General features: G+C 61.0%; 2 protein-coding genes across 4 annotated transcripts; one reads left to right on the top strand and one right to left on the bottom strand.

Annotated features, from left to right (window-relative positions):
• Positions 1–533: 533 nt before the first annotated feature.
• Positions 534–18,008, top strand: INAVA (innate immunity activator). Of its 3 annotated transcripts, none has more exons than XM_041758901.1 (10): positions 534–748; positions 3,126–3,274; positions 4,653–4,813; positions 4,905–5,021; positions 5,559–5,778; positions 9,921–9,974; positions 10,807–11,017; positions 11,254–11,424; positions 13,274–13,907; positions 16,167–18,008. In XM_041758901.1, exons 2-10 carry the CDS (start codon positions 3,220–3,222, stop codon positions 16,257–16,259), a joined length of 1,716 nt encoding a protein of 571 aa, XP_041614835.1. In that variant the 5' UTR covers positions 534–748; positions 3,126–3,219; the 3' UTR covers positions 16,260–18,008. The 3 variants fall into 3 exon arrangements, with proteins under 3 accessions (XP_041614835.1, XP_041614822.1, XP_041614828.1); XM_041758888.1 differs by having other exon boundaries at positions 535–748; positions 11,251–11,424; XM_041758894.1 differs by having other exon boundaries at positions 535–748; positions 3,211–3,274; positions 11,251–11,424.
• On the bottom strand, positions 5,790–7,915 carry LOC121493194 (translation initiation factor IF-2-like). The gene is made up of 2 exons (XM_041758914.1): positions 6,508–7,915; positions 5,790–6,473 (listed from the first exon to the last, which is right to left on the bottom strand). Exons 1-2 carry the CDS (start codon positions 6,880–6,882, stop codon positions 5,919–5,921), a joined length of 930 nt encoding a protein of 309 aa, XP_041614848.1. The 5' UTR covers positions 6,883–7,915; the 3' UTR covers positions 5,790–5,918.
• Positions 18,009–22,122: the final 4,114 nt, after the last annotated feature.

Below are 22,122 nucleotides of genomic sequence, written 5' to 3' on the forward strand. Positions count from 1 at the left end.
CCTGGGATCATGACCCGAGCCCAAGGCAGACGCATAACCCACTGAGCCACCCAGGTGCCCGTTGCCTGAAGTTTTTTTAAACCTGATTGGAGAAAGACAAAACTCAGGCCTTGGTCTCCATTTCAGTGGATGGAATGAGCAAGGACCTATTGTCGCTTTGTCAACTTCTTGCTGGTATCCCCATGGACGGTGGACCCTCCCCCTACTTCTGGGGGCCTTGTGTGCCTTGATTTCTGGAGAGGGAAAGTGAGGGTCAGGAGGGCAACTGTGCACCTAACAGCTCACCATGTTGCATTAGGGTCCCTTGAGGCCATGAAGACGTGACCCCTGTTGCCTTCTTCTAGGGCTCCTCCATGGGGAGCCCCTTTCTCCCTACTCACCCCCACTCCGCCGTCCCCGGAAGTGCAGAGGCCCAGGAGCTGCCTGCTGGCAACAACAGCCACACCAGATTAGTTCAGGGAAGGACTTGCTCACCTGCTCCTCCCCTCTGACTCAAGTCCTAACAAGTAACCTGGTTCCCCTGGGCCGGCAGGCAGCCTAGGAGGGAAGGCAGGCGGGCCAGCAGGCGGGCCCAGAGGGAGGGGCGGCCCTCGGCGGCAACAGCAAGCGGAGCCTGAGCCAGGTCACAGAGAGCAGGGGAGGCCGGCCTGTGGCCTGGGACTCCCTGCGGCGACATGCGACACCCCGCAGCCCCCTGACCTGGGAACAGGGGCTGTCTCTGGGATCCTGGACTCAACCCCAGGAGCAGGTGAGGGCAGGGCAGGAGGGGCAGGCTGGCCCCAGGGGGCGGCGGGGAGCCCCTGCAGGAGCCAGTGGCCGCCACCCCCCTTCATCACCGCCCCCCCTTCCTCCTTGTGTCTCAGCACAAGACGATGGGGGTGCTGCTGGGCCCAGATGCGGAGCCTTTGCTGTGGTCCCCAGGCCTCAGTCTCCACTGGAGAAAGGGAGAGGCCCAGGGCCTGGCTTTGGGGGCACGGCTGTGGGGGGGTCCTCGGTGGCTCGGTCTGGGGGCCCACAGCGCTGGCCTTTCCCTCCTCCCTCTTTGCCTCTCCTTTCCTCCTCTGCCCTTCCCCGCGGACCCCGTGCCCCAGCTGCCTCCTTCCGACAGACTCCTGGGCGGCGGGTGGAGGGGAGCTGAGCACGGGTGGAGGGGAGCTGAGCGCGGGTGGAGGGGAGCTGAGCGGGGTCCCCGCGAGGGGCGGCCTCGGGGCGGGAGCGCGGTCTCCTGGCTGCGCCACGAGGAACCAGGAGGAACCAGGGGGCTGCACGGAGCCTCCCAGTCTCAGGGGTTGTGCTCTTCGCTCTGCTCGGAGCCCGAGTGAGCCCCGGAGGGGAGGGGGGGTGCCGGGCCCCTCACCCCCACCCCTCCGTCGGGGCCACTCCACGGCAGCAGCCAAGGAGGGAAACGGGGCGAGATCGCACAGCTTCCCAAGGCAACTCCTTAGTGGTTAATAATTAATTAGCAAGTGTGATTAATTAATGGCTTCACTTGCACATTACCTCCCGCCTCGGAGGGCCTGGCTCCCGGCTCTGGGGGCGCTGCCGCCGCTGGGGAGGCTACAGGCTGCCCCCGCCACGGCCCCGCACAGGTGGCTCGCACCAAGCCCCAGTCCTGGCCGTCCTGGCCTTCCAGAACGCGGGCCGTCTCCCTCTTTGGCATGTTCGCAAAGGCCCCGCATAAACTTTTTTTTTTTTTAATCCTACCATCCATTCTCCAGGCTTCCCTGGAAGATTGAAATTCCAAAGGGCAGGTACATACTGTCTTCCGGGCCGTTTTTATTGTTGTTGCTCACGGTACTCTGACGGGTACTGTGACGGGCCGTGTGGTTTATGGGGTCTATAAAAGTGCTCGATGGTTCCTGCTCCTCCGGTCTCGGGAGGCAGAGGTCCTCCCGGGGACCCGGCCGTCGCAGTCCTCCCTCCCTCTCCTTGCCTGCTTGTGCTGTTTGCCCAAAGCCTGCTCCCCGCTGCCCTTGGCTGGCGGCGGGTGTGTGTGTGTGTGTGTGTGTGTGTGGAGCCCACTCCTCCACCCTGTGGCCCTGCGCCTGGGGAGGCAGGATAAACTCCAGACAGAAACTCCGAAGGACTTTTGGACTGTTGCTCAATGGGCTGACTCAGTGAGGAGGTGGCTGGGCTCTCCTTCCAGATCGCCCGCCGGGCTCCACCCGCCCCTCCCCACCTCTGCTCCAGCCAACAGCTGCCAGGCCCTGGCCAGCTGGGCCCCGACCAGGGGTGTGACCAGGGGTGTGACCAGGGGTGTGAGCTCGGTGAGATGCGAGGGGGCGAACAGCAGGTGTTGTTTGGGCGTCTGGTGCCCGGCCGGGCCAAAACACACTGAGATTATCCCTGTGCCACCCAAGTGGCCCCGGGAGGCAGGGGATGGGTGGGCTCCTTCTGTCCTCGGGCAGCGTCCGCTCTAGTCACAAACCCCCCCACTCCGCCTGTGACCCTGACACACACACACACACGCTGGGTCTCCCCTGGCTGTGGGGTCTAGGGGGTCTCAGCCGACTCCTCCTTGAGGGGTCTCCAGACACAGTGGCTTGGGAATTATTTCAGGGCTTTGGGACAGCTCTCTGGCACCTGCCTTTGGATGAATACCCTGGTCCAGAGGGCAGAGCAGCAGGACCCAGTGCCCACCCCCTTCTTGAGGTGCTGTCACCCACGGGGGCAGTGGGACAGGCCTCTGCCTCCTGGGTCCCCAGGCTGAGGACAATCAGCCCCGTGGGGATGGCTGTGCCCTAAAAAGACGTCTTCCCTTTCTGCTCTCTTTCCTCCTTGCTTTGCCCTCCCACCCATTTTTCTCATCCCATTCCTTTTCATCCTCTTTCTTGCTCTTTTCCTTACCCATCTCCCCGGGCTTAGTGGTCCTGTGGCCACGGAAGGAGGCAGCCGGGGTCTAGGGTGGGCGCAGAGAGCCCCCCCCCACCCGAGAACAGGTTTGCTGGTGAGGCCCACGGAGGCTTCTCTGCAGCACTCAGCACCTCCAACACTGAGAACCCCCCACACCTGTCCCAGAAACGGCCCTCACCTCCTCTCCCCTGCCCTCAAGCATCTCATCTTCCTAAGCTCTCTTTGGAACCAAGAGGTTTCACGCGCAGCCTGTTTTATCGTTCTCTTAAAAGCTGGGGAAACTGCAGGCCACCGCCACATCCTGGCTCAGGTTGGGAACGGGGTCACCCCTCCCTACTCTGTGCCCCCGCCTCCCAGAAATCCACCATGGAGAGTAAGGATGAGGTCAGCGACACCGACAGTGGCATCATCCTGCAGTCTGGTGAGTGGTTTGGGGAATCCCGCCGGTGGGCCCCAGGGCTGGGAGGCCGAGTGGCTGGAAGCTGAGTAGGGGGCAGGTGGGGCGGGTGGGGAGGCCTCCGCTGGGGGCTACACCCTGGAGGGGCTGCAGTTTTTCCTAGATGGCCCGGCCTGGAGGTCTGATCCTATCTGGAACAGGTCTCTGCACTTCTGGCCCTAGTGATTACTAAGAAGTAGAAAAATCTTATCTGGCTACTAGAAAGGGCCTGTGTCTGGGGTTGTGGCCTGAGTCTGTGGGCCTAGTCCTGACAGAAGAGAGGAAAGAAGCAGCACGAATGTGAGTGAGAGAGAAAGAGAGAGTGGCAGAGAGGAGGAGGAGGGGGACGAGGAGGAGGAGGAGGACGGGGATGACGGGAGGAGGGGGACGAGGGGGAGGGGAGGAGAAGGGGGAGACAGAAGAGGAAGGGAGGAGGGGGAGGCAGGAGAGGAGGGGAGAGAGGTGGAGGAGGGAGAGGAGGAGGGAGAGGAGGAGGAGGGAGAGGAGGAGGAGGGAGAGGAGGAGGAGGGAGGGAGAGGAGGAGGGAGGGAGAGGAGGAGGGAGGGAGAGGAGGAGGAGGGAGGGAGAGGAGGAGGAGGGAGAGAAAAGGGGGGAGAGGAGGAAGGGGAGGTGGAAGAGGGGGAGGAGGAGGGAAGCAGGGGGAGGTGGAAGATGAGGAGGGGGACAAGGAGGAGGAGGAGGGAGAGGGGAGGAGGAGAGGTAGAGGAGGGGGGATGAGGAGGAGGAGGGAGAGGAAGAGGGGGAGGAGGATGGGAGGAGGGGGAGGCAGAAGACGAGGAGGGGGCATGGAGGAGGAGGGGAGGAGGGGAGGAGGGGGAAGTGGAAGACGAGGAGGGGGCATGGAGGAGGAGGGGAGGAGGGGGAAGTGGAAGGTGAGGGGGATAAGGAGGGGAGGAGGGAGAGCAGGGGGGAGGGAGGAGGGAAGGGAGGAGGAGGAGGGGAGGAGGAGGAGGGGAGGAGGAGGAAGTGGAAGATGAGGGGGACAAGGAGGAGGAGGGGGAGGAGGGAGAGCAGGAGGGGGTAGGGAGGAGGGGGGTAGGGAGGAGGGGGGTAGGGAGGAGGGGGGGAGGGAGGAGGAGGGAAGGGAGGGGAGGAAGGGGGAGGAGGGGGAGGACGAGGGGGAGGACGAGGAGGGGGGCAAGGAGAAGGAGGGGGGTAGGGAGGAGGAGGGGGGGAGGCCCGGGTGGTGCTGGCGGGAGGGGGGGCCTGCCCTCCCCTGGCCCCTGCGGGCCGCCCGGGACCTTGCGGGGCGTGTGGGGGCGTGTGGGGGCGTCGCGCGCCGGAGCCGAGCCGAGCCGAGCCGAGCTCCCGCGAGCCTCCCCGCCCGCCCCGCCGCCCGCAGGCCCCGACAGCCCGGTGTCCCCGCTGAAGGAGCTGAAGGAGCTGAAGGAGCTGAAGGAGCTGAAGGAGCTGGCGCCCGCGGGCCGCGAGCAGCAGAGGGCCCTGGAGGCGCGGCTGGAGGCGCGGCTGGAGGAGCTGAGGAGGCTGTGCCTCAGGGAGGCGGTGAGGGCTCGGGTCGGGAGGGGGGAGGGGGGAGGGCCGCCGGGGCAGGGGTGCGGGGGGCGAGCCGGCGGCTGACGCGGCCTCCCCGCAGGAGCTGACGGGGCTGCTGCCCGCGGAGTATCCCCTCAGGCCCGGGGAGAAGGCGCCCAGGGTGCGGCGCAGGGTCGGGGCGGCCTACAGGCTGGACGAGCGGGCCCTGCGCGGGGAGGTGAGGCGCGGGGGGGGGGGGGGGAGGGAGGGGAGGCGTGGGGGGGCGCGGGGGGGGCGGGGGGAGGCGCGGCGGGGGGAGGTGAGGCGCGGGGGGGAGGGGGGGGAGGGAGGGAGGGAGGGAGGGGAGGCGTGGGGGGGCGTGGCGGGGGGAGGGGAGGCGCGGGGGGGGGGGAGGGGGCGCGGCGGGGGGAGGGGGGCGTGGCGGGGGGAGGGGAGGCGCGGGGGGGGAGGGGGGCGTGGCGGGGGGGGAGGGGGCGCGGCGGGGGGAGGGGAGGCGCGGGGGGGGGAGGGGGGCGTGGCGGGGGAGGGGAGGCGCGGGGGGGGGAGGGGGGCGTGGCGGGGGAGGGGAGGCGCGGGGGGGAGGGGGCGCGGCGGGGGGAGGGGAGGCGCGGGGGGGGGCGCGGCGGGGGGAGGGGAGGCGCGGGGGGGGAGGCGCGGGGGGGAGGGGAGGCGCGGGGGGAGGCGCGGCGGGGGGAGGGGAGGCGCGGGGCGGGTGTGGCGGGCGCGGTGCTCCGGCCCACGGCGCCGCCCGCAGGACCCGCTGGGCGGCCTGGAGCGGGAGCTGGCGGTGCAGCGGCAGATCGCGGCGGCGGCGCGGCGGCTGAGCGGCGAGGAGCACCTGAGCAGGCAGGCGCGGCGGCAGCGGAGACACGCGGTGCAGCGCGAGGAGGAGAAGCTGAGGGCGCTGCAGCGCTGCCTGCGGGAGCGGAGGCGCTCGGCCGGGGCTGCCCCCGCCGCGCGGGCCCTGGGCCGAGGTGAGCCGCCGCCTCCGTCCGGGGCGCGTCCCGGGCGCGTCCTTGCTCCCGCGTCGTCCTCAGAATCCCGGGAAGGGCCGCCCCCGAGGGGCCCGCGGGCCTCAGCTGCAGAGGCCGGGACCCCGGGCGCGGGGTCAGGGTCAGGGGGGGCGCTGCGGCCCCGCCGACCCCTGCCCGAGGTCTCGGCGCCCAGGCCGACTGGGGGCGCTTAGGCGGAGACCGGCACCCCCCGCCCTACCGTGACCCCGGCCTCGCCCCCGTGGCCCGGGGACCCGGGGCCGCAGCGTGCGGGGACTCGGGAGCCGGCCCTGCCCAGGGTCACCCTCCAGCAAGCGGCCTGAGCCCTTGGTGCGCCCACGCCGTCCTCCTCGGACCCAAACCCGCTGCTCAGGGGACCCGGCGGCCTCCCTGCCGGTGCCCAGGGCTGCCCCGACCCCCGCCTCCTCGGGGCCCCGGACAGGACGGGATGCCCAGGCTGGCGCGGGCCCGGGATTGTTTCCTGCGGCCCTCGGGCTCCTGCCCCTGCGCCCTCCGCCCTTGGAGGGGGACGCTTGTGTGTAGGGTCCCCTGCCTTGGACAAGGGGGCGCCTCCAGCACAGGTCTCGGGAGTCCCCGCCGCCACACGTTGTCTCTGATGCAGAGGGGAAGGCTGTGACCAGACGCCTCCCAGGGCACCTCCAGCAGAGGCGGAGGACGAGGGAGGACCAGGGAGGAGGGAGGACCAGGGAGGAGGGAGGACCAGGGAGGAGGTGCCTCCCGGTGACATCCGTGACATCCGATCCAATAGACACGGGAAGGTGCCCCCGCCCGACCCAGGCCCTGATGGCAGCACTTCTCTGGGTCCACCAGCTCCGGCTCTGGCTCTGGCTCAGCCTGGCTGCAAGACAGCACTTCCCGGCTCCAAGACCCGGACGGGAAAGTTCTCCGTCCTCCCTCTACTCTGACTGGGTCCCAGGACTTGACCCCCACGCCCCCTCCCTGCCCCCTTGAAAGGAAGCTATGGACCTGGGCACAGAAAGTCCCTGAGGGCTCACTTGCTCTGCTGGGGGCGGCTGGCAGGGGAGGGAGAGGGCCCGTCCCTATTTGTCTCAGCCCCTTCTGCATCCCCTCCAGCTGGAACTGCTGGGCAGCTGCCTCTGCTCTCAGGCCTGCAGGTGGCGGGGTGGGGGACGGTGGGGGGTGTTCCTCTGCGGCTGCCACTGCCACCAATGACGCTTCTTGCGGGAGCTGAGAGCAGGTCAGCACACGCCTGGGGCTTTGGTTAACCCTCTGGGGGGAGGCAGGAGGTTCTGAAACCTTCTCGGGGTGCTCGGCTCAGGTGAACACAGCTGCAGAGAAGAAACGTGGTGCAGGGCGGCCTTTCGCCCTCCAGACCAGAGCAAAAGACCCTGCGCTCCCCACCTTCAAACCCTGCCTTGACCGTGGGCCTGAGGTCTGGGGCTCTGATGTCCCTCCTTGGGAGCCCAGCAGGAGGCGGCTCTAGCAAGTGGTTCCAGCCCTGTGGCATCCCTGCCCAGCGAGCTTCCCCCCCAAGGAGGAAGTAGGAAGGGATTAATAATTAGTAGCTGAAAGGTGTTTTGAATTTAAAAGAAAAAAAGCAAACAAGAAAGAAAGAATAAAAAGAAAGAAAAGAGAAAAAGCCACCCTGCTCCCTTGGTCTCCACACTAGGCTTATTCGATTTAGAATAATTACTAATTATGCAAGGTGGGAGTAATGAGTACCCTGCAGGTGGCAGGAGCAGCCAGGTGCTAAACTGATTTACCGCAGTGAACTTAAGGAGAAATTCCCCGCAACACACACCTGATTGTTGTAGGTGCTCAGGATGCGTTTGTTGACTGACAGCACCTGCCCTGAGCAATGCTGTCTACTAGAATGTCTTCTTTTTTTCTTTTAAGATATTTATTTATTCATGAGAGACACAGAGAGAGGCAGAGACACAGGCAGAGGGAGAAGCAGGCTCCCTGCAGGGACCCCGATGTGGGACTCGATCCCGGGACCCCGGGGTCATGACCTGAGCTGAAGGCAGACGCTCAACCACTGAGCCACCCAGGCGCCCCTCGACTAGAATTTCTGTGATGAGGGAAATGTTCTGGATCTGTGCTGTCCAATGCGGTAGGCGCTAGAGGCCACTGAGCATTTGAAATGTGCCTGGCGTGACTTAATTTTATTTCCCTTTAATTAGCATAACCCCATGCAGCTAGTGGTGACCTGTTGGATACTGCGGCCTTCGAGAATGCTCTGTTTGTAAGGATGATCTCTGTAGTCCCTCCTCACTGGGCGGTCCTGCTGCCACTGCTGGACCGAGGGCAGGGCGAGGTTGACCCAGGCCGGGGTTGGGGCAGTGAGGCTGAGACAGGGAGCAGCTGTCGGAACGGCTAGTTTGGCTCCACCCGTGCCTTACCTCCTCGAAGGCAGGGGTCTCCAGATGACCCTCACCACATTGCACTTTTTTTGGCCGAAGAATCTGGCCAAGGATCTGCTTGTTTTTTATGAAGCTTAGGGATGAAGGGAGATGATGTCTTTCTTCCCAGACCAGACCGTCAAACCAAAACCCATGACTCTAACCCCAGCTGTATCACTGGGCCATGATAGGAACAGTCCCCCCATGTCTTCAACTTGACATCTGTGGGAAATAAACTCTTTTCTTTATTCTCCGGGGTTTTGGAAAAGATCAGAGGCAGAGAACCAGAATTCAATAAAAGGGTGTCTCCTCATTTGAACCCCAAAGCAGAGGCTAGCATGGGGAGGCTGGCTACTTGGGGGTTGGTCCCGCTCCATGGGCAGTATGCCCTACTGGGTTTAAGAACTATTCTGGGTAGAGTTTTTATTTCATGTAAGTTGTGGAGCAAAGGTTGACAAGCTTCTGTAGAGGCTCAGAGAGTAAAATATTTTATGGGCTCTGCGGGCTGTAAGTCCCTGTCAGAACCACTCAACTCGGCCTTTGCGGCTCAAAAGCAGCCAGACACTATGTAAACAAATCTGTGGCTGTGTCTCAATAAAACTTTATTTATAAAAAGTTGGCTAACTGGATTTGACCCAAGGGCCCGTAGTTTGCCATTCCCTGTTATAAAGGATTTGGAATTATTTACTTTCTTAGAACTTTCTGGATGATGATGCATCCGATGTTAGCTAACTGGAGAGCCGATAAATGGTAGTGGTGATGAGCCAGACTCTGGTCAGACCGTCTGGGTTTGAATTCTGACTCAATCACCTTTTGGTGGATTGACCGGAGTCACGTTACTCAATTCCTCCAGACCTCGCTTTTCTTAGCTATTACATGATGATAATAGTATTTGCTTACGGGATGGTTAGGACGATCACATGAATTAATATATGTAAAGTACTTAGAAAAGTATTGGCACGATAGACGTTTTAGCTATTGTTAATGTCCCCTCATCATTGTGATCAACCGTCGTCGTCGAAAATACTTAGTGAATTCCGTCCAGGTCACATTACAAGTATTCTCACGGTCTGAAGGTTTCAGTTTGTTCAAGGGCAGCAGCAAATAGGAGCTCCCTCGGATTTCTTGGGTCAGCACTGCTGCTGTACGGCGCGTAAACGTCGTACTCCCATTGCCCTCGGGTCACCTGTCCTATCACCACCTGAAGAACCTTCCTTATCTAGCCAGCCCAATGTGAATTGGTCCCACAGCCCTACAGCTCCAATTCCCACTTTGCACCACTTTTGGTGCTGGTAATGCAAGACTTCTCAGATTTGGGGTCCTTGAATTGAGTTGTATTTATAATCTCAGAAGCCTAGAAAAGTCAGGAAAATCATTTTCATCCCAAGGACCTTCCAAACGACACTTTGCCTTTCCCTTCCACTGCCAGGAAGCCCTGCCAGAGGAAGCTGTGGCTTTTTTGACAGATGGAGAAACTGAGGCCCAGACCATTGAAATCATTTACTCAAGGTTGCACAGCTAGTGGCAGAGCCAGGATTAAAATCAGGCTTCCTGTCTTCTTGCTCCTAACTATTTTTTTTCCTACTTCCAAGTAATAAATTCATATCCGATATAGTATTTAGTACATAGCTGGTATTTCCTGATAAGGGATGCTATCGGGAAGGGGGAGGGGTCAATCCTGTTAGCCCAGATCTGTGGATTGATTTCCTCACCTCCTTCTCTCCCCTTTGACTTTCCCAGAGCTCAGTGCCTCAGATGACAGCTCCCTCTCCGATGGGCTACTCCTGGAGGAAGGTGAGAGGCGTCGTTGGGGACTATTGTCAGGGCTGGGCTCCTGTTGGAAGACAGTGGGGGAGGGGGGGGCTTTGGCAGAGTTCACTAGTGAGGACTCCAAAGGGGGAATGGAGAGTCCGTGAACTAGTGAAGGCAGGGGTGCCGGGCGGGCTCAGGGTTTCCAATCCTACTTGATACTCATTTCTCTGTGCCCCTGCGAGTGTTCATTTGAGGGTGGGAATGTGCTGACCCTCACCCATTCTGTAAGTTCAATCATTTTGGCGGGAGAGGAAAAGGTGAATTCTAGGAGAGCCTATGGGGTCGGGGGTGGTCCCTGCCTTCACCCTGGGACATTCTCTCGATACGCACCTGACCCTAAGAGCCATCTGGCTGCAGTCGTTGCCCTTTTTGGATGGAGAGTAGCACACAGATTAAAAACCCTGTTTATAAACCTTAAGGATGCTCAGGGTCAAGGTGGACCAAGAGGGTAGTGCAGTCCTGCCTAGGGGAGGGCCCAGGTCAGTAAGGGAATAATAGCACACATGGGTACAGCATGAACAAGAAAAACTGGTAAGCAGAAAGTTAGCTGCAGACGTGGTAGGAGGAGCAAAGATTAGAGGGTGGAATAATGGGAGTGAAGGAGAGTCCATCTGGGGAGGCTTCTTGAAGGAGGCAGGTGTAAAACCGAGCCGTGAGGGAGGAAGTCTCAAAGGAGCAGAAAACGTTTTTGAGCCTCTGAGCCTGGAGCAGCCGGACAAGCAGCCACAGCAGGGAGAGCAAGGCAGGGCCACGGAGGTTCTTGTTGGGCCAATTTTCCAGCCACTGCCTTCACCAAGTTCTTCTTACCCTGCAGAGGAATCCCAAGTGCCAAAACCGCCCCCAGAGTCCCCAGCTCCACCTTCCCGGCCTCTCCCACCCCAGAGCCTCGAGGGGTTGCAGCCAGCAGGATCTGAGGCTGGGGGCCTGGAGCGGGCTCCCATCCAGAACAGCCCCTGGAAGGAGACCAGCCTGGACCACCCCTATGAGAAGCCCAGAAAGTCTTCCGAACCCAATAGCGAGTCCAGGTCTGGGCGGGGAGGAAGGAAAGCAGGCGGGATGGAAGGAGGGCCGGGAGTAGGTGGGGCAGGGGTGCGAGGAGGGTAAGGCATGGGAGACGGCCCCTCTCCCTAACTGTGATGGTGGGAGGAGTGGGTTTTGGGGTCCCCTTCCACTGTGCCCCCTTCCTCCGCACAGCTTGCAACTTGGCCCCCTCAATGGAGGTGTTCTTGCTGCTGACTCGTCTCTAATCCTTTTGCAGCAGCCCAGCCACTACACCCCAGGATGGGCCCAGTACCTCCAGCCTGTGGCTGCTGGAGCCTGCCTCCTACCACGTGGTTCCCATCCGCAGTGTTCCTGGCCAGCGGCAGGGCCGCACCAGTGCCCCAGCCACCCCCGAGATACAGGGGAGGAGGGGCCAGTCGCAGTCTCTGAGGTAAGAGATGCAGGGCGAGGAGGGACCCACTATGGAGAGCTTATATGTGGAGGGTGGTGGCTTCTAGGGTATAGGTGGGACCATGGGTGATGTGTGGCTCGTGTTGTGGCTTCTCCCAAGGATCCCTTCTTGGGGCACCTCTCAATAGAGGCCGTGCCACACAATCAGCAAAACCAGAGGCAAGTCATTCACGAAGCAAGCTGTTTCCTGCACAGAGCAATTCATGCTTTCTCCCCCTTGCCATACTCTCTTAGGGCGAGAGAATGTCAAAACTTTTGTAATTGTTTAAGATTGTTTTATTACCGGTCACTGGCAGCAGATGTTCACTTTCTCACCTGACGTGCAGTCGGTTCTCATCATCCGCAGTAGTTTTATGTCCATAGAGTCACTGCAAACACTGAATTTGCAATACTGAACCACTGCTCCTAGGGAGAATGTAGGGTTCGGCTCCTGAGAGCTTCTGGTCACACATTTTTGTCGACTGATCAATACATAACTTTGTTTTATGTTTCTATTAAAGACTCCTTATTTAATATATATTATTGGCTCATTAGCATTGAACTCCAATAGCACCACAACGCACGCCTGAATAAGGCTCATCTAATATGTGTATTCTACAGAGGGCACATCGTAGCCTTCCTGGACTTCCAGACACACTTCCGCACTATGCTAAGGGCTCATTTTATTTTATTTTATTTTATTTATTTTTTGAGGGGTCATTTTAAACAGTAAAGTCACTAAGGAGAAGCACAAAAACACAAAACGCTAAGTAGATTGTGGAGAGGACACTCATTTATAGTACGAAAGCCAAACAAGAGGTCAGAGCATCGCTGTGTCCGCTCTCAGCTGAGATCGTGCTATTGGGCATCTCAAAGTTTTCACCATTCTGCGTGTGTCCACAAATGACCACCAGCGTTGTGAGTGTTGATTTGAGGTTACAAATACATTCTAGCTGTGGCTGGTTTTGCAAACACAGAATCTGCAAATAATGAGCATTGGTTGTATGTTGACTTTCCAGGTGTTTTACCAATATTCTTTATTTTTATTTTTTATTTTTTTAATTTTTTTTTTTTTGTTTTACCAATATTCTTGGTGATGGTCTCCGGGCCAGAGATATGACAGGAAAGCCCCGGGCACTCTTGCTGGGCTCTTCTGTCAGTTTAAATTTGCTTGTCAGGCAGCACTGGATGGACAAGGTGCAGCTTGGAACCACTGCTCTCAGGTCAACAAGGAATTTTATATTTTACGTACTTCCAGGGCTGTTTTACAAACAGTGCTTTGTGCAGATCTGGCAGACACGGCTCCCCCTGGGAGCACATTATCAGTGAGGGCTGGACTTCCGCCCCGGGGGGACCTGGGTTGCTGCCCCTGCAGAGGGGCACCCACCCTGCAGGTAGCACCCCCGTATTAGTTTGGTAGCGCCCCGTAACAAGGACCACGGAGTGGGTGGAGGCTGGCCGTCTCCAAGATCCGGGTAGGCCTGGTTTTTTCTAAGGCTTGTGGATGGCGGCCCATCTGGTGGCTTCGAGGGTCTGTACCACGCGACTTTACAGGTGCCGCCTAGAGGCGGGCCCCGTCTGCATGGGCAGGCTGTGTGTCCCCAAGGGGGCACACTTGCCACAGGCCACAGAAGTGTGAATGCAGCACGAGGGGCTTGCTGCAAGGCACCTGAGGCCGGGAGGGTCTGGGTGTTTACCTTGGGGAGGTCTGACCCCAGACCCGGCCTGGGAGCCAGGCCTCCTCTGCTGGGGCCTCAGCGGTTCATCTTCGCGCCGCCCCGAGGCCCAGGGGAAGAGCCTCGGCCCCCCAGACGCCCCCAGACGCCCCGACCCCGTGCTTCTCCCCGCAGGACGGACTCCTTCCGGGCGGGTCCCGACGGCCGAGGTCGCAGCGCCTTCCCCCGCCGCCGCCCCACCCACTACACGGTGACGGTGCCGGACTCCTGCTTCCCCGCCGCCCAGCCCCCGCTGCCGCACCCCGCCTACCACTCCTGCTCCGAGGACAGCGGCTCCGACGTCTCCAGCATCTCGCACCCCACGTCCCCGGGCAGCAGCAGCCCCGACATCTCCTTCCTGCGGCCCCTGTCCCCGCCCCGCCGCCCGCCGCCCCCGCCCCGCGGGGCCTGGGCCGCGCTCCGCCTGCAGCCGCCGCCCGCGCCCTTCCCCGCCGCGCGCTACGTGCTGGTGGCCGAGGGGCCCCTCCCGCCGCCCGCGCTGGGCCCGGCCTACGACGCGGAGCCGCTGTGCTGGCAGCGCCCGGGGGCCTCCCGCAGCCGCCCGGGGCGCTCGCCGTCGCTCAGGGACAGCCCCGCGGGCCGCGCGCTCAGCAGGGCCGCCGTCTCCGAGGAGCTCAAGTCCTGGCACGAGCGCGCGCGCCTCCGCAGCGGCCGCCCCCACTCGCTCGACCGCCAGGGCGCCTTCCGCGTGCGCAGCCTGCCCCCCGGGAGGGAGGGCTGCGGCCGCGCCCCGGGGCCCCGGGTGCAGGTAGGACGCGCGGGGGGGCTCGGGGGTCACGGGGAGCTTGGGGGTCGTGGGGGACTCGGGGGTCACAGGGAGCTTGGGGGGCTTGGGGGTCATAGAGAACTCAGGGGTCATGAGGGCTCAGGGGTCACAGGGAGCTCGGGGGGCTTGGGGGTCACGGGGCCTCGGGGGTCACAGGGAGCTCGGGGGGTCACGGGGAGCTTGCGGGGCTTTGGGGTCATAGAGAACTCAGGGGTCATGAGGGCTCAGGGGTCACGGGGAGCTCAGGGGACTTGGGGGTCGTGGGGGCTGGGGGGTCACAGGGAGCTCGGGGGGCTTGGGGGTCACCGGGCCTCGGGGGATCACAGGGAGCTCGGGTTCACCGGGAGCTCGAGGGGCTCGGGGGTCACAAGGAGGTTGGGGGTCACAGGGAGCTCAGGGGACTCGGTCACAGGGAGTTCGGGGGTCACGGGGGCTTGGGGGGCTCGGGGGTCACGGGGGCTTGGAGGGCTCAGGGGTCACAGGGAGCTCAAGGGGCTTGGGGGTCACTGGGAGCTCAAGAGGCTCAGGAGTCACAGGGAGCTCAGGGAACTTGGGGGTCATAGGGAGCTTGGGGAGCTGAGGGACTTGGGGGCTTGGGGGTCATAGAGAGCTCAGGGGTCATGGGGGCTCAGGGGTCACAGGGAGCTCGGGGGCTTGGTGGGGCTCGGGGCTCACAGGAGGGCTTGGGAGGCTCGGGGTTACAGGGGCTCAGGGGTCACAGGGAGCTCAGGAGGCTTGGGGGGCTCAGGGCTCAGAGGGGGGTTCAGGGGGCTCTGTGGTGATGGAGCTTGAGGGACTTGGGGGGGCTCAAGGCTCACAGGAGGGCTTGGGAGGCTTGGGGGTCACGGGGGCTTGGAGGTCACAGGGAGCTCGGGGAGCTTGGGGAGCTCAGGGAACTCGGGGGGGCCTGGAGGCTCAGGGGTCACCAGGGGGTTTGGGGAGCTCAGGAGGCTCGGGGGGCCCAGGGCCCTCAGCTGGGGAAAGGGCTGCAATTCCAGCAGCTCCCAGAGCACAGGACCAGGAGGCCAGCAGGGAGGTGGCGGCCCCATCCAGCGCTGAAACCGTTTCCTCCTGGTGTTGGGAGGCCCTCGTGACCCCCCGGGCCACCTCCTGACTTTGCCTCGGCTCAGGGGCGAGCACCCAGGTACTGGGCTGGAGGTAGTAACCCTGGGCGGAGCAGAGGCGTTTTTCCTTAACCACAGGCGATCCGCAAAGCAGATAAGCCTCAATTCGTAATCACAAGTCCAATCTGAATTAACTCCCAAATTTCCTGACTTGAAGGCTCAGGACAAAGAGAGTCTGAAAATGTGTTTGCAGACGCCAGGACCTGCGATTGCCCGTGGGTCCGTGTCCTTTCGGGGCAGCCCTGCACACCTCAGGGCGGAGAAGCCCCGTGGCTGGTGGCTAAGGGCAGGGACCCTGAAGTTAGGCCAGGGGGTTCAGGTCTCAGCCCTGTGACTTGGACGTGATAATGACCGGACAGCTGTCCATCTCAGGGGGCCACGAACTTTAAATAAATGAGTTCTTATGTGCAGAATGATCGGAGTAGCGTGTGGAAAGGGCTCGTAAGTGGTACTGTGGTCTGCCAGGGACCAGAGGATGAGATAGAGCACTCTGACGAGAGGTGAGGGTGTCGTTCTGGTTTCGATGGCTCAGGTTTTCATTCTGGAAGTGGGGGTAACACACGATTCCTGTCCTCTTTCCCCCTGGTACGGAGGGCTCTGCAGGGGGTGTGCTCCAGAAGTCACCAACAGGCTGCTTCTTTGAGGCCCGAGATTCCGAGTCCGCCCAGCTGCACGTCCCTCCCCCACCCGCCAGTTCTCTGGGCTGCAGCTGGCATCCTGGCCTGGCATCCTGGCCTGACAGCAGCCTGGCCCTGGTCCCAGGCCGCACCCTCCAGCTGATGTGCTTTTGTTATTCCCTTCCTGCCAGCTTGGACCTGTCCTAGCCCAGGCCCAGCCCATCCCAACCTGTCCGACAGGGAGGGCGACAAGAAAGTGAGCCCAGGAGAGGCGGGGAGGAGGAGGTCAGGGTGCCTGTCACACCCCAGAGAAAGCTGGGGTGGGAAATAGATAAAGGGTGATCAGTCACTGGGGGACGTAGAACCTCCGGGGGCCGGGGCCGGGGCTGAGTGGCTGGAGGCGTGTCCTGAAGGGACAGGGATGGCGTGCCTGCGTTTGCTGTCTGGACATTTCTACCTGGTTTGCTCACAGATCTCTCCTTTCTTCCTGACTCTGGCAGGTGGCCACAGTGTACGTGCCCCGGAGATCACCCGAAGGGGCCCCCGTGCAAGTCTTTGTGCCTGAGAAGGGCGAGATCAGCAGCCAGGTGTAACCAAGGCCAGTGTCACCGTGTGCCCCAAATGCCTTGGCCCAGTTGCCGGAAAAGACTGATCCACAGCGGGGCTGGCGCTGAGCCCTCCCACCTTGAGTGCCTTCTTCAGCTCCTTTACCCCCATCGCAGGTCGATGAGCCGTGGCTGAGCCTTTTTTTTTTTCCTCCTTTTTTAATGGTTTTTGTTCAGAATTCCTGGCGTTAGGATTTATATTTTGTGATTTGTCCTCAAGATCCCTATAATATGATGATGCTTTATTCCCCAGAGGTTGGTCTACTAGACTTGAGGCCTTGCCTGGCTGATGGCATTTGTCTCCTTCTGCAAGACAGGTGGCAGGGGACGCATGAGGAAGAGGGGGCCACATTGAGCTTCCTCACAGACTCTATCCTCTGGCTCAGAGAACGTCCCCAGAGAACAGCGCCTGTCTCCCTGCAGCTGGAGGCAGGCTAGTGTGGCTCCCCGCCCCCAGTTTCCCAGAGAGCTGGGTGCTGTCAGGGTGCCTGGGGAGGGGGCAAATCTCCTTCCCCCTTTGTAATGTGCTCTGTGATGCACACAGGAAGTGGTATGGCAAAGATCATACGTCCCGGTGGAGTGTTGTCTTCCTGGAGGGACCCCACTATTTTTCTCACCCCGTAACCCCCCCACACACATATATAGGGGTCCCAGTCACTCACCATATGCCTTCTGTGCCTTCTGGGCTCCTGCAACCGCTCAGACCTCTCAGCCTTGAAAGTGAGGCTTCACCAGGTTGTAGCATTCGGCAGCCCGGGCTAGGGGCTGGCCTGTGCTAGCCCTCGTTAGGTGGAGGGCAGCTCACGCTCTGACCGCCTTCTCTGGGCATCGGGAAGGCTTGCAACCCCACCTTTTTCATTATAGTCCTAAAAGCAACGCCTTCCAGATAATTTTGGAAAGGCACCATGTTTGTGGCATGTTCACATGGGAGGAGGTGGGGGTCACTGCCCCTTCTACTCCTCACCCAGCTTTGCTTCTGCTCTGAGACTGGTTCCTTGAAACGGGGCAAGTCCTTATTTTTACAAACGGGAATACTCAGGCTTAAGGGCGTTCACTAACGGTCCCATCCGCTGAGACTGGAGTAGGCCTGGAAACTGGCTGTGCTCAGACCATCCCATAGTCCCTGGGTTCTCATCCTAGAGCGCTTTTACCCTCAGATCCCCTGCTCCCAGGAGAATGCACCGAGCAGAGGCTAGGGGGGGCTGAGTTCCGGTTCTGCCCCTGCAGAACCCTTTCCCCTCCAGGGCCCTGGACTTGGACAGAGACTACGAGAACAGCTTAAACCTCCAAGAACACGGATGCCTGACCCCGGAGAAACACAGTTTTCCCCACTGGACAGAAGGCCATGTCGCCAACTGCGCGAGGTTGCCGAGGGGGCGATGTAGGTGGCCTGTCAGAGGAATGTGGGGAAAGAGAAGAGAGCCTGAGAGGCAGCACCTGTATTTCCGTCACTACGCTCTTCCCACATCCTGCAGCTCCTCCACTTTTGGGGTGGACTGTGGCCCCGTTACTTTCCGATGTCCTCCTCTGGATTCTGTTCTTTCGTTTTGTCTCTAAGCCCCTTTCACGGGTGTACGGGGGAGACATCCAAGCACCCCACACACGTGAGCGTCCTTTATGTTAACTTATTGGTCCTGGGCGATGCCTGGTACAGTTGCAGGGGCTGCCTCCTAGGCTGCGAGGCTGGAGCTGTGGGGGTGCGGTGCCAAGTATGTCAATAAAGTCTGTGCCTTGTGATGGATCGAGGTGATGACGAGGGTTCTTTTGTGCCAAGTTTCTGAGCAGAGGTTCTGCCCAAGACGCCTGCCTGGAGTGGCTAGGTCCTGGGGCGCGTGGGGTGGCCCGGGTGGTGGAGGGGGGCCCCCAGGTTCTCTACCTCCCTGACAGGGCGCAATGAGGAGCAGCCCCTGCTGGAGGGCATGCGGGGGGCTCTGGAAGCCCCTTTCTGGGTGGCGGGCGGGGGGGCGCTGCAGCTTCAGGAGTCCCCAAGGCCTCTGCAGGGCTTGGTGAGGGTCTCCCTCGGGGAAGCTGGGGCTCTTGCCCGCCCAGGTGGAGGTTCCGGTGGGAAGCAGCGCCTCCCGCGAAGCGGAAACTGGGGAGCGTGGGGTGGCGAGGAGGGCGCCCCCCCCCAGGTCGCCCCCTGCACCCTGGCGGGCCCTGGGGCACAGGCCGCAGCAGGGGGGCCCCCGCCTGGTGCACTTCCCCGCCTGGCCTGCAGGGGCCGCTGCTGGGCCCGCGAGCACAGCGCCCCCGGAGGCCACAGCGCCCGGGAGGCCGAGCGGCATCGGGGCGCCCAGGCCGGCAGGTGAGGGCAGGTGAGGGCGGGCGGTCGGACAGACAGACGGGCAGGTGGCTGGGGGCGGGGTGGGGGGCCGGAGGGCTCCGGGGACACTGGGAATCTGTGGGCTTCGGGGGCTTGGCTTTCTTAGGCCTGATGGGCGTGGGGGGCCGCATGGGGGTGCAGGTGGAGGGAGGGTGACTCCAGCGGTCCCTGGAGGAAGCCGCACCTGGCCTGGCCGCGGACCTTCACCTTTGCTGAACTGCCCACAACGGTGCTTGACCCTGTGCTGCAGGCGGCTTACTGCCCTCCCCCAGTGGGGGGGTGACCCACCCAGGGCACCACCTGGCGGCGGAGGAAGCCCCCCAGCACAGGATGGTCTAGCACAGGGAGACAGAGGGGAGGGGTGCCCAGGCCCTTCGAAGACAGCCAGCAACGGGGTGCACGGGTTGGGGCCCGGGGTGCAGGGCGGCGAGGGAGCTGGCTCAGGCCGTGGCCTCCTGGTCCACAGGCAGGCGTTCCCGGGCCGTGTCTGGGAGGGCAGACACGGGGGGCTCTTAGCTCCCTTACCACGGGCCAGACTCCGACTGTGGACTGGGGAACGGGAACAGAAGCCTCCGCCACAGCTTTCTAGGCTTTAGCAACGAGACGCCCAGAGGCCTTTCGGGTCGGAGGCAGAGGACGGACCCCGTGGGCGCTTGGCTCTGCATTTCAGACAGTGGCGAGGCCTCCGGGAGACCCGTAGGCAGGTCGGGGTGACCCGGGGCCCCGTATCTTCCCGTGAGGAGGGAGAGGGGAGCGGATGGTGGGAGCGGGCGCTGGTGCGGCTCAGCCTGTCCCTGTTCTCATAACCGGCCCCGCCTCCCGCAGCTGCCCTGGGACGGAGCACCCGGCGCCGACCCGCTCCGGCCCCACCTCGAGCTGCAGGCTGCTGCCCCCAGGATGCAGATGAATCCACATCCTCGAAAGCAAAAGTCCAACAGGACGACGTTTTCGCGACCGACTGGCCAGTTCCCTTCGAATCCTAACTTACGCGGTGAGCAGCCGGCCTTGGACCGGGCTGTGTTTCAATTCACTGCAGTCCCAGAGGGGATGGCGTTGCCCGGCGCCGGCGTGAGGTGTCACCTAACGGGCACGAGTCTGTCCACCCCTGGCTGCCCCCTTCACAGCTCCGGGCGCTGTTCCCTGTCCGTGTTCAGACCTGCCTCCACGAGGAGCCTGGAGCTGGGGAGGGAAGGAGACACTGGGGCCTCGTTTTAAGGCTCACGGGGTTCATGGCTGTTCAGGGGGACCAGCTCCCACGGCCCTGCCGTGTCCCATTGCCACGCCTCTCTGTTCTCAACCGAACAGCCAGCGTGATCTTGTTAAACAGCAGCCGGACCACGCTGCCCTTTTACCCGGAGCCTGCTTTATCAGAGCCAAAGGCCAAGTCCTGACAGTAGCCTTTGCCTTGGGCCTCGCAAGGCCCTCCCGATCCGTCCCGTTACTGCCCTCCTTGTGTCTCCTACGCTTCTCCCCACTTCTCTGTCGCTCCAGGTGCACACTCCTTGCTGCTCCATGAACATGCAGGCGTGATCCTGCCTCCGGGCCTTTGCACTGGCTGTTCCTTTGGCCTAGAATGATCTTTCCCTCCTCGGTATCTGTATAGTTTGGGCCTCGCTTGAGGGAGTGGCCCTTGAAGACTATTCAAATTTAGTTAATGAGATTTTCTCTGACCTCCTGCGTATATATGCGAACCTGGATGACCAAACGCAAAAAAGAACAATAGTAACTAGTTCCTACGAAGGAACCACTTGGTAGCTCTGTCTGTAAGCTCTGCTTAGGAGAGTGACTTTTACACAGAAGGTGCTCGATAAATGTATGCCGCAGAGTGAATTTATTGATTTTTCCCTGCTATGGGTCAGGGATTATCCTAATTTTTCACACGAATGAATGGATTGGAACCTCATGATAGTACTACGTACCGTGGTTGTCATCCCCACATGTTAGGATGACAAAACTGAAGCGGGGACGTTTAATCTGCTCAAGGTTGTTCCCGACACGCATTCATTCATTCAATCATCCCAACGGTAACGGGTACTAGCGTCTCCGTCTCCGTCATTGTACAGCTGGGGAAGCAAAAGTTGAGTGAGTTTGCTTTGCGGAAGCTCCCAGGGCCAAGAAAGTAGAAGAGCCGAGCTTGGAACTCAGGCAGTTTGACTTTAACAGCTGTGCCGTGGCCCCAAGCCCCACCCCAGAGCACCCTGTTGGTCCAACAGCGTCAAGGGGCCTGAGCTCAGGTCTCGTTGCTTCCGTGGCTTCCGGCCCACACGTTGCTACCATCTCCAGCCTCTTGATTCGTCCCTTCCTCACACCCGTTGGGGTGGACAGGCTCTGTTCTTAGCATTGCTCCCCAGCCTCTGTGCCTTCACCTGAGTCCCTACTCAGGGAGGCTTTCCCAGAGGCCCCATCCCGGCCCCAAAACAAGGAAGCTCCCAAGGCCCACTTGAGGTTTCAGGTCCATTCACATTCAGGATTTCAAAGCCTGTCTAGGACAGCTCCAATACTTTGTGGCCACCGGGGGTGACTTAAAAGTCTCTCTCTTTACAACTGCGCCTCCATCCCTGCATCCCTGGCCGTTCCTGACACAGAAGGGCTCTTCCCTGAGTCCCCACGTGACTGCTTCTCCACTAAGGCTTCGGAGATCCGCACTAGGCCATAGGCCTGGAGAAGCTGGTTCTTGAGCTGGGACACCCACCCAGGCTCTCATGGTTTCTGAGCCTTCTTGGGAGAAGGTAGGGGGTAGGCGGGCCCTGCTTTCCTGTTCCATCTGAGATAATCAGCCAAACGCCTCCCGACTACATCCCTTTGCAGGATTGCGCCAGTCAGAAAGAGATGCCTACGAACTCATTGCGGAGTTTCTAGATCAAGGGCAAGGGGTAAGGAAATTCTCTGAACCTTTTAGAGAGTTGATGAGGAAACTAGGAAACAATGACAACGTCCTTGGTTTCTGAATTCTAGCCTTAGCTTGAAAGCTACCCGAAATTCAGCATTTTATTTATTTATTTATTTATTTATTTATTTATTTATTTATTTATTTTTATTTTTTAGAGAGAGAAAGAAGGTGGGGAGAGGAAGAGGGAGAGAGAGAATCTTAATCAGGCTCCGTGCTGAGCCTTGTGGGTCTCAACCTCACAACCCTGATATCTGAGCCGAAATGGAGTCAGACGCTTAATCAACTGAGCCACCGAAGCGTCCTACCCCGAAATTCAGCCCATTTTTGCCTTCTGACCTGGACAGTCTGAGGTCAAGCCAGCAGTCAGGATCTGTACGAAAGAATCTTCCCTGTGGGCCCCTAGCTCCATTGTCCCCAGAGGCCTGTGAGGAGCCCAGGGGGCATGGACGAGGGCCAGTGTAGGGGATGCGGGAACTGTGCTGAGGACATCGAGTGAGCTAATCCATCTGGCTGCTCTGAGGTCTGGGCTGGCTGTGAGGCGCGGGGTACGGGGGGCAGTCCGCAGGTGCCTGGCTCACGGGCAGGTTGTCTCTGTGTTCTTTCCTAGTCCAAGTTGGAAAAGCTGAAGTTCCTGAGGG

The sequence above is a fragment of the Vulpes lagopus genome, chromosome 1, assembly GCF_018345385.1.
Source record: "Vulpes lagopus strain Blue_001 chromosome 1, ASM1834538v1, whole genome shotgun sequence".
Classification (NCBI taxonomy): domain Eukaryota; kingdom Metazoa; phylum Chordata; class Mammalia; order Carnivora; family Canidae; genus Vulpes; species Vulpes lagopus.

Bases quoted from the DNA above. Each gene is read 5' to 3' on its own strand.
- INAVA (XM_041758888.1), top strand. From the start codon at position 3,220: ATGGAGAGTAAGGATGAGGTCAGCGACACCGACAGTGGCATCATCCTG. The intron at 3,275-4,652 runs GTGAGTGGTTTG...CGCCGCCCGCAG, and splicing joins TGGCATCATCCTGCAGTCTG to GCCCCGACAGCCCGGTGTCC. The intron at 5,022-5,558 runs GTGAGGCGCGGG...CGCCGCCCGCAG, and splicing joins AGCGGGCCCTGCGCGGGGAG to GACCCGCTGGGCGGCCTGGA.
- LOC121493194 (XM_041758914.1), bottom strand. From the start codon at position 6,882: ATGCAGAAGGGGCTGAGACAAATAGGGACGGGCCCTCTCCCTCCCCTG. The intron at 6,474-6,507 runs CTCCCTGGTCCT...TGGTCCTCCCTC, and splicing joins CTCCTCCCTGGTCCTCCCTC to GTCCTCCGCCTCTGCTGGAG.